A 13454-nucleotide genomic window follows, 5' to 3' on the forward strand; every position below is an offset into this window, starting at 1 on the left:
CAGCATAGATTACTGTACTTGAAGATGAACCCAAAAAACATGGGATTTCTTTACAGAGTTCTCCAATAAATTTGGTTAAGACCCCACGATTGATGCCGACCTGGTCGGCACTGCCACATGCCCAATTGCCATATTGGACCTCAAAAGACACATGTGCCATGACATACCTGCTTTCATGTAGAGACATATGCATGCATATATGGTAGGCTGAAAAAAACTATTGTGCAAATCCCGTACGAACACAATAATTTTCAAGGATATAAAAACCTAAAGTTTTTTTTTTTTTAAGCTAAAAAAAACCTAAAGTTGATTTGGAGAATGGTGATTAAGTGCAGCTTAGCTGCACGCTTAGCTAAAATATTTTAAACGGTTGAGATTGATTGTATGTCTCTCATGCCCATCATTTGTCGTGTATATTTTACGTATGACTGTATAAGCATGAAATTGTTTTGAACAGTTGTAAGTGACAAAGTTTAGATCCATGTTCCTGCACACAAGGTTTGTACTTTGTATCCTAACTCTTTGCCTTGTATATATGTACTAGCGCTTTGACCCGAAAAACAGAGGGTTCATTAGTTTCTCCTGCAGATATGGTTGATAACCTGGGAGCTAGTGCCTCAAGTGAGGAAGGGGGCATCAAAGAACAAGACCGGTTGTTGCCAATCGCCAACGTTGGCCGAATCATGAAGCAAATTTTGCCACCAAACGCCAAAATCTCAAAGGAAGCTAAGGAAACAATGCAAGAATGTGTTTCAGAGTTCATTGGCTTCGTGACTAGTGAAGCATCTGAGAAGTGCCGGAAGGAGAGAAGGAAAACCGTGAATGGAGATGATATTTGCTGGGCTTTAGGAACGCTAGGCTTTGATGACTATGCAGGACCTCTGAAGAGGTACTTGGATAGGTATAGAGAGCTTGAAGGTGATAGATCAGGTAATCAAGATAAAGTTAGCAACAGTGCTGAAGAAATGGAAGAGCCATCTTCATATAGGAGCAATATCGTTCAACCAAGAAACCAAGCCGAACCCTCATATAGGAGGAATTAATAGCTCTACTTGAAGTCCTATTTATGGCTTCATCGAGACAAATTTGAAGAAACATCGACATTTTCAGATCTTATTGTTAGGTTTTAATATGAGAATCTTTGAGGAAACAGTTTTATGGTTTTCGTAAGCCGTCTTTTCTTACATAAACTCTGCTCGTTGTCTGAGCTCGTGAATGTGTTAGCTTCGATTTACAGTGATGAAAAAGCAGTTTCTTGAGTGAAATTTTGTAGAAGAAACTTGAGCAAATGAATTTGCACCTTTGAAGTTTTCTCATAAATAGAATACATTATTATCAATTAGCTTCTCGGTTTGACAGGAATATTGCTTTTACTGCCTTTCGGCTGCCTTGTAAAAAAGCTGGGAAGTCCAAAATTTCGATGCAGCTCAGACAAGAGTGAAACAGCTCGATTCAGGTCAGTAAGGGACTTTTTTCCCTCCATTTGATTCGAGATTTTATTTGTATTGACAACATAATTGAAATTTGTTGACCCTCCTCCAGATTAATGGAGTACATGCATGTTTATAACATGAATGAGATTTTCCCTTTACCAAGACTAAATATTTCGACAAAAGTTAGCAACTAGTACATGATTTCTCTCTGGTATTAGATCATACGTTTTGCTATTGATAAATGACGATTGGACCCCCTCTGGCTACCCAAGGATTCTTAAACTACTTGTTGACATCAGGTCCTTTAATTTATTTGGTACGTAACATCCTGATCTCTTCTCCCTTTTTTTACAGGATAAGGTCATGGTCTAGATTCATCTTTAAAAAAATTTTCAAACTCCAAATTAATATTCTGTTTATCTGATTGTGGATGTTGACCCAATGGTTAAAAATCAGCTTAGGCGCCTGTCATGATAAGAGATTAATGCTTCCTGGAGCCAGTCACAAATGCAAATTTGAATAGGCACAGCAAATTTTTGTCATTGAGAAAGCTATTAGATCTTAGGCATATTTGCTTTTTGCCATTCTCATATTTTTGGGACTTGAGGGGGGTGGGGGTGGGTGGGTTTATAGGTTAGGGTTTCTTGGATTCTCAGTGGGATATGTTAGTTTTATCATTTTTTACAAGTATCGTACCGTTTGAGGTTTGTGTTCATTAGATTCCCAGCTAATTAAAGATAGTACTTCCAACAATAACAGACAATTTGGGAGGCAAAATCAAATGCCCAGTGAACAACGTCCAATCAACCTCAAATCCGTATTATTTGGTAATCTGGTCTTTTAAAATAGAATATTCTCCATGAAGGGAGGCACAGCAGAAGGTATCTAGCTAGAAATCCAAATTGAAGCATGAACAAGTTCTCTTCTTTATTGGGAGTAGGTGAAATGGAATAATTACGTTCCTTCTTTGGTCTATGCATGATATATACAAGTTATAGATAATGCAGGCTTTGGCAATCAGGGGTTTGTGTTCAATCCATGCATCTGTACACAAGAAATTCAGAAGATTAATGGGGATGTGATTTTATGTTTTAAAATCCAACTACCAATTTGGTCAACTTAAGTGGTCAAAAAGATTATGTTAGTGAATCAACACATACATGATGGAAGTGCGAAGTGTGCGCTAAAAAGTCCAGTGTCAAATCTTTAATATCCAAGACAGAGCAAGGTGAAATTTTAGATGTCGAAGACAGAAAATGAGTAGAGGGAGTAACTCTTGAATTACCTGCATTGACTTTTAGAAAATATCGGAACACTAAACAAGAGAACAAGTGCAGTTGGACCATATTCAGAGCCTCATTTGAAGCTACCATATTAGAATTAAGCGTCTATGATTATTCCAGTCTTCTTCTTCTTTCAGCCACTTGACGAATCATGACTTTATAGTCATCTGGGATCTGATCTCCTTTCTTTTTTCTTTGGGTCCAAAATCTAGGTGAAATTCCTGTTTTTCAGTAGGAGAATCATATATATATATATATATATATATATATATATATATATTACCACGACTCGTACCACTGGTAGTTTGATACTCACAAAACACAAGCGCTTGAACTTGTAACCATGCACTTGTTTTATCCCTCCTCAAAAATTAATCATCCTACTTATAAACAAAACTTGTGGTGTTTTCATTTGTTATACAGGTTTTCTTGCAAGAAAGGGATCCAAGTTCAGGCTGTTTACCGCGTAGATGATGAATAGTAGAGCTATAGCCGCCGACCGCCTTGTGCGCTGTTCCAATATTCCAATCCTACTGTAAGAACATATCCATCTTAAGAACTCATCTTTATTTGACTTAGATGTTGCTGCCATATATGATAGAAAATCCTCAAAAATGCAGGGAAAATGCACCTTGTATTAGTTTCTAAGTTAACTATGCAACAAATACGTTTAATCTCAGGAAAAAAAAATGAAAAGATCGAGAAGGAAAAGATGATGAACCGTTTTTCATAAAATGAAGATCATAGGTGATGTGTGTCTTCATTCTGGTTTCCCGGTCAATATTTAGATGCATTGCCTCAGAAGAAAAACAATTTAGTGGCTTTCTGTCAGAGTACAAGCACGAATATGGCAGTGCAACGAAAATAGCTTATGTTGAATGCTTGAATCCTTTCTTTAGTCATTAACTAACATTTCTTGGTGTTGATTCTCATAGATGGTTTTAGCACCGGATCCAGGATAAAATACCTGCAAATAAAGAAGTTTGATGTAGCAACATTAACCAGCACTCGCGCTTAAAAAAAATTTTCTGGAAATAATTGTAATATAAGAACCATGATAAGTCAATCAGGAAGTTTGCTTGGCGTCATGCTGCCATGCCGTGCTTCACCCTGCAGACTGCACTTGGTTGTGCCCACAAAGCGTTTTCATCACATTGCAGAAGTCTATAGACATTTGAAAGAAATTTTACTTCCAATTGCAGACAAGGTATGGGAGTTCAACTTATCTGAAATCACGACCTTTACCTGATCACTTACATGATGCTTTATGCCATTTAAGTTTAAAGATATATTACATAAACATACCAGTAGTTCTGGCTTAAGCTAATGATCTTTTCACCAACTACTGTAGTACATGTTCTTTCTCATTCTAGCATGATTTTTTTTTTTTTACGTTTCTGATTCCACTTGTTGAGGCAAATAGGAAGGTGAACGTGCAGGAATAGGATTAGCTAGCTTTACTAAGTGATGTAGTAATTTTTAGTTCAGTTTACTTTTGCTGCAACTTAATATCACTACAACAAAAAAGGGATTTGGCAAGGAACAAAAGTTCTCGCCAAATGTTTTGACTTCCTCGCTAATGAATTTCAGCGAGGAAAATGCTTCCTCGCCAAGGTTGTCGCTAGATGCTCGTCGCTAAAAGTTATTAGCGAGAATGCTGCTGCCTTTCACACTGATGGAGCAAATCAATAGCAAGGGCAGACCTCCTCGCTAATTACTGGAATGCTATGGCGAGAAAAACTTTCCTCTCCACTAAAATAGAAAACTCCCCACAAAAAGCAGTGGTTCCTTGCAAATAGTCAAGGTGTTTTGTGAGGAAATTAGTGCGTCCTCACCAATAACATAGAATTGGCAAGGAACTTTTTGACAATTCTGCAATCCCCCATATATATACCAGTAAAACGTTTTTGGCCAGGAAAGTTTCCTCTCTAATGTTCCCCTCTAATGCTGTTGTGAACATTTCTTAATCCCATTTTAATATGCTAATCTTAATTCCTTGAGCCAATTATATATGGAGTGGTTTTGTTAGAAAATTTAGCTGCAAATAGCTTTTTTGTTTTTTTGGGGAGAAAAGCTTTTGGTTTATTTGTTGTCTCATCAAAATCTGAAACCATCAGTTTCTACCATTATTGACAGAGTAATACATGGTATATTTATAAATAGAGAAACAAACATGTTGTATAAATTGATACAGAGAAGCATATGATGCAGAACGGTACAGACATAATTGACGCCCTCAAAATCATTCTAGAATATCTAAAATGCTATTGACTTTTGGGATCCAAGCCGCCTCTTTCTCAGTCGCTCAGCCATGATAAATGCAAGTTCAAGTGATTGAGAAGCATTAAGCCTAGGATCACAGTGTGTGTGGTAGCGCGAGCTTAGTTCATCAAAGGGTCACAGTACGCAATCCACCAATGCATTCTGTCACATTTTGGCCAGGCATCTGTAGATGGACTCCTCCCAGGGTGGCTGCCTTCCTGCTTATGGACATCAAAGAATGCTGTTACTTCCGCCCTGTAGCATCAAAAGGCAGAGTCTTTAGACCACAAGGAGCTTTGATGGTGTTTCAACATGAGAACCATCGAACCAAAGGAAATGGGCTTAACAATCGCAGTACAAGCCAGATGTGGAATCCAATTTAGTAATAGACCATTGATACGGTAGAAGCAAGCACCGTTGATATGGTCAATTGGAAGTCCAGCAGCAGTCATAAATCCAAGAGTCTCGTCTACATGGTGAGCTAGATCACGGTATCTATCACCTTGTTTGCTGTGCTCTGTGAAATCCAGGTTCAACTGTGTAACCCTCTACATAGCAGCATATCCTCCAGTTGCAAATGCCATCAACAGATTCAGAGTAGCTGAGCTGCACAAAAAGGGAAGATTAGATTAGATGGAGAAATTTACTGATTGCATATGAAAACAGGGGCTTGAACCAACTAGGAAAAGCAGAGAAGTTAACCTCAACCAACCAGGAAACAAGATGAAAATCATAGGTTGTTAGCTTAAACCTCAACCAATCGAAAACTACAATCTTTGATGTTAAGCACAAACCCACATAATTTACCTTCACAGAGTCTAGAGAATGGTTGGAACTCAATTTTCCTAAAATTGTGAGGAAAATAATGTAATCTTAGAAATCTGACACAAATAATGGTAATAAGAATGCACAAGAAGGATATGCAGACTCACAAAATGGCACCAAAATATAGATCTAACAGTATTTGAAGCAAATGGATGAAGTATTGAAGTTGCTCTGAGGTTTTCTTACAGCAATAAAACCTAAGCCCCTTCACGTTTTGCAATTCTTGGGAGATAGACAGGAGGTGGGCCTTCATTTTTGAGCAATTCCTCAGAGGTCTCCTTCACGTTTAGCAATTCCCGCATCTGTTCTTCAATTTTTGGACTAAAAACCACCAATCTTGGCCTTTGAGAGAAGAACATATGAGTGCTCGATCAATTGAGAGAGATAAGTGAGGGCCGGCCTTTCTATGTATATATATAATAGTATTATCCCTCAGCTGTAATGAGCCTTCAAATTTTGCCGGAAGGACGTTGCGGGAAAAATAAAATTCTTGGAGGGAATAAAGCGCGCGTGTCCTAAATTCTGAAACATTTATGATGGTTTAAGTGTTGTAGTTAAAAGTTTCTAAGAATTGGAGAATTGGAGTATATTATATAGAATGAATATTGAGTGTTAGAAGTATATAAAAATTGAAAGAGATCATGTATGAGAAAATGAAACTAATCAAAATATTCTCAATATATAGCAAATCAAATTAACTAAGTTTGATAAATTTGCATTTAATTTTCAAATAGAGGTTTGTTGTATGATATGTAATTGCCATTTCTTGAAATTATTCCTCACTCTTATATTTTTGCTAAACTTCAAAGAACTTAACTACGCATAAAATAGCATGAGAGGAATGCCTGCAAGTGTGCTAGTCAATAAATATTTATATTATATTTGTGCTAATACATGTCCATATGCATAATTCAAAAATTCTTATGTATTTCATATATGAGTATTCTTTTCAAGTAACTGTATAAAACACTTATAAATGTTAATAATTAGATGATTTAATTTAATTGTTCTAAAGTTTTAAATACGAGGATAAAGAATAAAATTGATATGGATGTACTATAATCTATGAAATTATAGTAAATTACTTGTAATTCCAGTTCCTCAACTTTTAAATCTATTTGTATTGTGACTTTGAACTATGTGTTATTTTGCTAAACTCATATTTCTATGATGAACTTTTGATCATAATTTATAAAAAAGAATTTCGTGTAACAAGCGCTTTATGTTGCCTATCCATTTTTTTGAATTGTTATAAAAGTATGTAATTCTTTTATTAAGAAAAAAAAGTCTTCTGTAATAGGCTTAACCTCTCCTCAATTAAAAAATTGATTGAGATAATGTACTTTAGAAGTTTAATTGAGTATTAATAAGGGATAATTGCAGAAACCTCCCCTGAGGTTTCTAACATTTGCACTGACCTCCCCTGTGGTTTGAAAAATTACATTGACCTCCCCTGAGGTTACTAATCCTTTGCAAATTCAGTCCAAACGATTAAAATATTGTTTTAGGGAGTGAAATTAGAATTTTTTACCAAATTTGTCATTTGTACTACATGTCCAATGAATGACAAAATACTACAAATTAATTAACAATTAATAAACTTTAAGGAATATAGTTTATAGGCAAATACGCATTACCTATTTAAAGTACCGACTCTTTATGGGTATTTTACTTTCAAACATTTAATTTAATACAAATATTTACGCTCAAATACATATTTGTATTTACTTTCAAATATTTAATTTTTGTTAAATACAAAAACTACCAAGCTCTCTTCCGTAAAAATATTAATATAATACTTTTTCAATTTTAGTTACAAACATTTATGTATTTAACATAAATTAAATGATTCAAAATAAAATACCCATAAAGAGCCAATACTTTACTCATGTAATGGATGAAAGCCATAAAGAATTAATACTTTATGGGCCATTTCTTTTTAAAAAAATATATTTAATTTATATTAAATAAATAACCTACCGATTTCCTTTTTGCAAGAATATTACTGTAACACTTTTTTGAATTTTACTTACAAACATTGATATATTTATCATAAATTAAATGTTTGAAAGTAAAATATCTGTAAAAAGCCGGTACTTTAAATGAATAATACGTGTTTGCCTATAAAGAGCCGGTAACTATTTAAAGTACCGGCTCTTTAAGGGTATTTTACTTTTAAATATTTAATTTAATACAAATATTTATGCTCAAATACAGATTTGTATTTACTTTCAAATATTTAATTTTTGTTAAATATAAAACCTACCAATCTCTCTTCCGTAAAAATATTAATATAACACTTTTTCAATTTTAGTTACAAACATTTATGTATTTAACATAAATTAAATGATTCAGAATAAAATGCACATAAAGAGCGAATACTTTACTCGTGTAATAGATGAAAGCCATAAAAAATTAATACTTTATGAGCCATTTTTTTAAAAAAAATTAATTTATATTAAATAAATAACCTATCGATTTCCTTTTTGCAAGAATATTATTATAACAATTTTTGAATTTTACTTACAAATATTGATATATTTATCATAAATTAAATATTTGAAAGTAAAATACCCGTAAAGAGGTGGTACTTTAAATGAGTAATGCGTGTTTGCCCGTAAATTATACTTTTTAAAGTTTATTAATTGTTAATTGATTTATAGTACTTTGTCGTTCATTGGATATGTAGCACAAATGGCAAATCTTGCACAAAATTCTAATTTCACTCTCTAAAATAATATTTTAATCGTTTGGACTAAATTTGCAAAGGATTAGTAACCTCAAGGGAGGTCAGTGTAATTTTTCAAACCACAAGGGAGGTCAGTGCAAATGTCAGAAACCTCGGGGGATGTTTTTGTAATTATCCCTATTAATAATTGTAAACCACTCCATTTTTATTATTCTAATGCCAACATAACAAATGTGACTTTGAACTATATGTGTTATTTTGCTAAACTCATATTTCTATGATGAAATTTTAATTGTAGTTTATAAAAAGAATTTCATGTAACAAGTGCTTCACAATGCCTATCCATTTATTCTTGAATTGTTACAAAAGTATGTAATGCATTAATTAATAAAAAAGTCTTGTGTAATAGGTTTAATATCTCATCAATTACAAAATTGATCGAAATAATGTACTTTGGAAGTTTCATTGAGTATTAATAATTGTAAACCGCTCCATTTTTATTATTCTAATACAAACATAACAAATGTGACTTTAAACTATATGTGTTATTTTGCTAAACTCATATTTCTATGATGAAATTTTAATCGTAGTTTATAAAAAAGAATTTTGTGTAACAAGTGCTTCACAATGCCTATCCATTTATTCTTGAATTGTTACAAAAGTATGTAATTCATTTATTAAGAAAAAAGTCTAGTGTAATGGGTTTAATCTCTAGTCAAATACAAAATTGATTGAAATAATGTACTTTGGAAGTTTCATTGAGTATTAATAATTGTAAACTGCTCCATTTTTATTATTCTAATACCAACATATCAAATGTGACTTTAAATTATATGTGTTATTCTTCTAAACTCATATTTTAATGATGACATTTTAATCATAGTTTATAAAAAGAATTTCGTGTAACAAGCGCTTCACAGTGCCTATCAATTGATTCTTGAATTGTTACGAAAGTATGTAATTTATTTATTAAGAAAAAAGTCTTGTGTAATAGGCTTAATCTCTCCTTAATTACAAAATTGATTGAAATAAAGTACTTTAGAAGTTTCATTGAGTATTAATCATTGTAACCAACTCCATTTTTATTGTTTTGAGACCAAAATAATAAATGTGACTTTGAACTATATTCCAATTTTGTCAAATACCAATGCATATATAGATTAATTAATTTTTCAATATTATTTGTGATATCATTTCCCCTTGTTTCCATGTTAAGTGACAAGATTCTAAAGTACTCCCTCAATCTTAATATTAGAGTCATTTTTTGGGAATCCAAATTTATATGGAGATATGATAATCATTATGTTTAGATGAGGTGGCATTGATGAATTACATATCTATCCTTTGAATTCAAAATATTGTTTTAATAGAAGTGTATCAAAATTAAAAAAAAAAACTTTTTCAAATGGCAAAATTAAAAAGTATGTATTTAATTTGAAATAGCGACTCTTATTTTGGAACATCAATAAAGTAAAAATATGATAACAACTACAGACAAAGGAAGTACATAACAACCGTTTCATGAAATTTGAAGTTCTTTGACAGAGTTGTGAAAGATAATGAGCCATGTGTAACACTTTTTCCATGCCTGCATTGTTTGGCTGGTAGATATAAAATTCAAAACCCATAAATATGCTTGATTTAAAGTATTTGGTCTATATGATTCTCCAAGTTCCAAAAATCTTGGGCAATTGTATTACATATTGTTAGACTTTCCCACTTTCATTACACGGATTAATAAAAAATAATAAAATGCAAAATTGAAACTAAAAAAGCAATAAGCATAAACTAGGATGGAAAAAGGGACGTGTGACATTTAATCATAATTCAGCACCTATGCATGACCAAAAGTTGAAGTCATTACTTCAAAAATACATGAACAGCAATTGTGCCTTTCCAAAATAACCACCGTTTAAAACAAACTTGAGCTTCCAAAAGGTCTTGTCACCTATTACATCCCAAACAAGCCACCTAAACATTTTAAACACTTTCACGGTGCCTTCCAGATTGCAACCTATTTCCAAATTCGCAATGTTAACCTGCACCAGAAAAATCACATATTAACAAGCCAAATTCAAGCAAAAAATTAAATGCAAGCATTTTTAGAATTGAATTACAGGACTTTTGTCAAGAAGACAAATTGCCACATAGAGCAAGGAAAACACATACCATTACTCCTTTTAAACAAAAATAAGCCTAGCTTCAAAAATATTTTATCATCTACCACATCCAAAACTAGCCAAACTACAACAACAATTCAAGCTCAAGTGGCTCCTTCTAGATTGCACAGCCTATTTCCATCCAAAATCTCCAAAATAAACCTGCAAAACAAAAATTTAATGTAAGAGATTTTCCACATAATGAAATTTTTTACTAAAACCATTGTGCCTCAACTGCATTTCTCAGCACTAAAACTTCCCATGTATTTGGCTACCCATATATTGCTTTCCAAAATCACATATAACTTGCATCACATCCATTCATCATTTTGTCATAGTGTATTACTAGAAATAACAGAGAACTGACTCTATGCATTCATATTAATTGAGATTCGTACTAACATCATCACACAGAAGCACAAATTGGTGACATCACCAATAAATTGTTTGAAAGAATGATGATACAACGATGGAAAGTCATTATTATTGCTGAAAGATGTCATGCATGCTCATGCACTTGTCCACCTACCAAGCTGCATGCATACATGCAGGAGTTTTTTTTTTTTTTGGGGGTGGGGGGCGAGGGGTGTTTGGATTTTGGGGCTTTGGATTGTGAGAAGAGAAGCTACATCTGCAACTAGTCATGGAAACGGCTGACAGAAACACAAGCTGTAAAAACTGGAGAGTTCCAAAGAAGTTGTTGGAAACACGGCTAGAAACAGAGGAAAAACAGAGCAGCGATATCACTTCAAGAAAGCAGTGCTATTATGGCACCATACCAATTCCTCACCCAGCTCAGTGGTGAAACAGCTAAAGAAATGTTCTAATTAAGTCGAGAGAGAGAGAGAAAAAAGAAGTCCTGTTTTTCACACAAGATAATGCTAATTAAAATGCCACAACTGATTCATTGAAAGGACTAGCAGCATTTGTCCATTGCTCTAACACTGAAGACGTTGAAGCTGTTGGCTCCCCCATTTGATCAATTACACTCCCTATCTTTTAAAGAGTGAACATGGAATCATGGCCAAGAAAACTCAGCAAGATTGCTCTGGGATTAACTTGGCATCAATCTATTACTATAAAATTCAAGACCCTCATGGACATTGATTATTGTAAGAAAGCCTTTTACGTTCCCCTTCTGTCGCTTCCCCAACCAACCGCCCATTCAGAGGAGAAAGAGCGGAAGCAGTGGCGGCGCCGGAGGCAAGAAAAATGGCGGACAAGGTGGTGACTATTCGTACTAGGAAGTTCATGACCAATCGTCTTCTTTCCAGAAAACAATTCGTCATTGATGTTCTGCATCCTCGAAGGCCTAATGTTTCCAAGGCTGAGTTGAAGGAGAAATTGGCTAGGATGTATGATGTCAAGGACCCAAATGCCATCTTTGTTTTCAAGTCCAGGACGCATTTCGGAGGTGGCAAATCAACCAGGTTTGGATAGATGTATGGTTCTGTAGAGAATGCTAAGAAATCCTGAGAGTTCTAGGCCTTGTCAAATTTTTATAGAGAAAAACAAAAATGTTTTTGCAGCAGAGTTATTTTCTCATTTGTTACTTTGAATTGTGTCTTTGTTCCTTTGAAACTAAGCCTTGAGATTAATGTCGTTGTGTAAAGTACTGATAGTCAAATTCGTCATGCCTTCTGCATCTAAGTTCAGCCAACTTGAAGGACCACAAACATACACAGATTGACAAAAGATCCTATAATCAACAAGGTATGCACCAGAACAAATGCAATTTCAATCCAAATACTGGTTGGCAATGAATTACTGGGTGAATGTAATCAACTAGAAAATCTACATATCTTCTCATTTTTCATGTTCCGATTAGTGCTATTCAATACTCATTTTAGTAGTGCGCTATTCTAAATCTTGAAGATATCATTGGATGTTACTAGTAAAACAAAACTACTATTACTCAAAATGACATCTCTGAGGACTGGAATTTTTTATTTCTATGCTTTCAGTAGTTGAAGAATAATGGCCTTTACTAACGATAAGGCCAAACCTATAAATTGTCCAAAAGGACAATAGCTAATGATACGAAAGTATTGTTATCTTCTATGATATAGCAGACCATAATTTAACCACTTATCAACAAAAGCATACCATGTTAAAGACACAACTCCTATACAAGTTAAGAAGGATTAGGGATATAAAATCATACAAGCAAAAAAAGGTTACAAAGGTAATGAACATGGTTCTACCATAAAGAAGCACAAAACAAGAATCCTGACTTGTTGAACATGCCAAATGTGTTAAAAGAAGTGAATAACTCAAATATTATAAACATGAACACGGAGGATGATAGGTAGCAAAGAAAACTCAATCAGATTCGCATGGTAGCAATCGATTATTAAATTCAAGAGGACCACATAGACACAATTAGTAACCGCAATAAAAATAACAAGTAAAGTTTTACATATCTAACCTTGATCTTAAAATAGAAGAAGAAAAAGCGCACCTGATTACAAATTGTTAGAGAGAGAATTCAGAGAAATTAAAAGGGAAAGAGAATGAAATCAACGAACTTGGTGGCATTTATCTTCCCGCATCTGCACTTTACTCTTCTGTTTCTTCTTTTTCTTTTCCTTTTTCAAAGGCCTCTTAACTCTTAAAACTACAACGTTTGGTTGTATTTTTATTTTAGCAAGAATAGAACCACTTCTTGCTATTGGTCAAGTACAGATCGGCGAGAACCTGTCCTCACCAAGTGCGGTACATCAGCGTGGAACTGCATGAATTCTCACGAGTACCAAAAAGCCGTGGCGCCACTATGACTACAATTTGGAGGGAAGCTTCCCGC

The 13454-nt window shown here is 34.0% G+C and overlaps 1 protein-coding gene and 1 long non-coding RNA gene across 2 annotated transcripts; one reads left to right on the forward strand and one right to left on the reverse strand.

The window, feature by feature from the left end:
• The first annotated feature begins 590 nt into the window (after positions 1–590).
• On the forward strand, positions 591–1043 carry LOC113764943 (nuclear transcription factor Y subunit B-5-like). Its single transcript, XM_027308987.1, has one exon. The coding sequence runs from the start codon at positions 591–593 to the stop codon at positions 1041–1043; it is 453 nt and encodes a 150-aa protein (XP_027164788.1).
• Positions 1044–10213: 9170 nt separating this feature from the next.
• Positions 10214–13381, reverse strand: LOC113766842. The gene is made up of 3 exons (XR_003467806.1): positions 13113–13381; positions 10662–10813; positions 10214–10531 (listed from the first exon to the last, which is right to left on the reverse strand). It is a non-coding gene; the product is annotated as an uncharacterized LOC113766842 (long non-coding RNA).
• Between the last annotated feature and the right edge of the window lie 73 nt (positions 13382–13454).

This window comes from Coffea eugenioides, chromosome 3 (genome assembly GCF_003713205.1).
Source record: "Coffea eugenioides isolate CCC68of chromosome 3, Ceug_1.0, whole genome shotgun sequence".
In the NCBI taxonomy this organism is placed as follows: domain Eukaryota; kingdom Viridiplantae; phylum Streptophyta; class Magnoliopsida; order Gentianales; family Rubiaceae; genus Coffea; species Coffea eugenioides.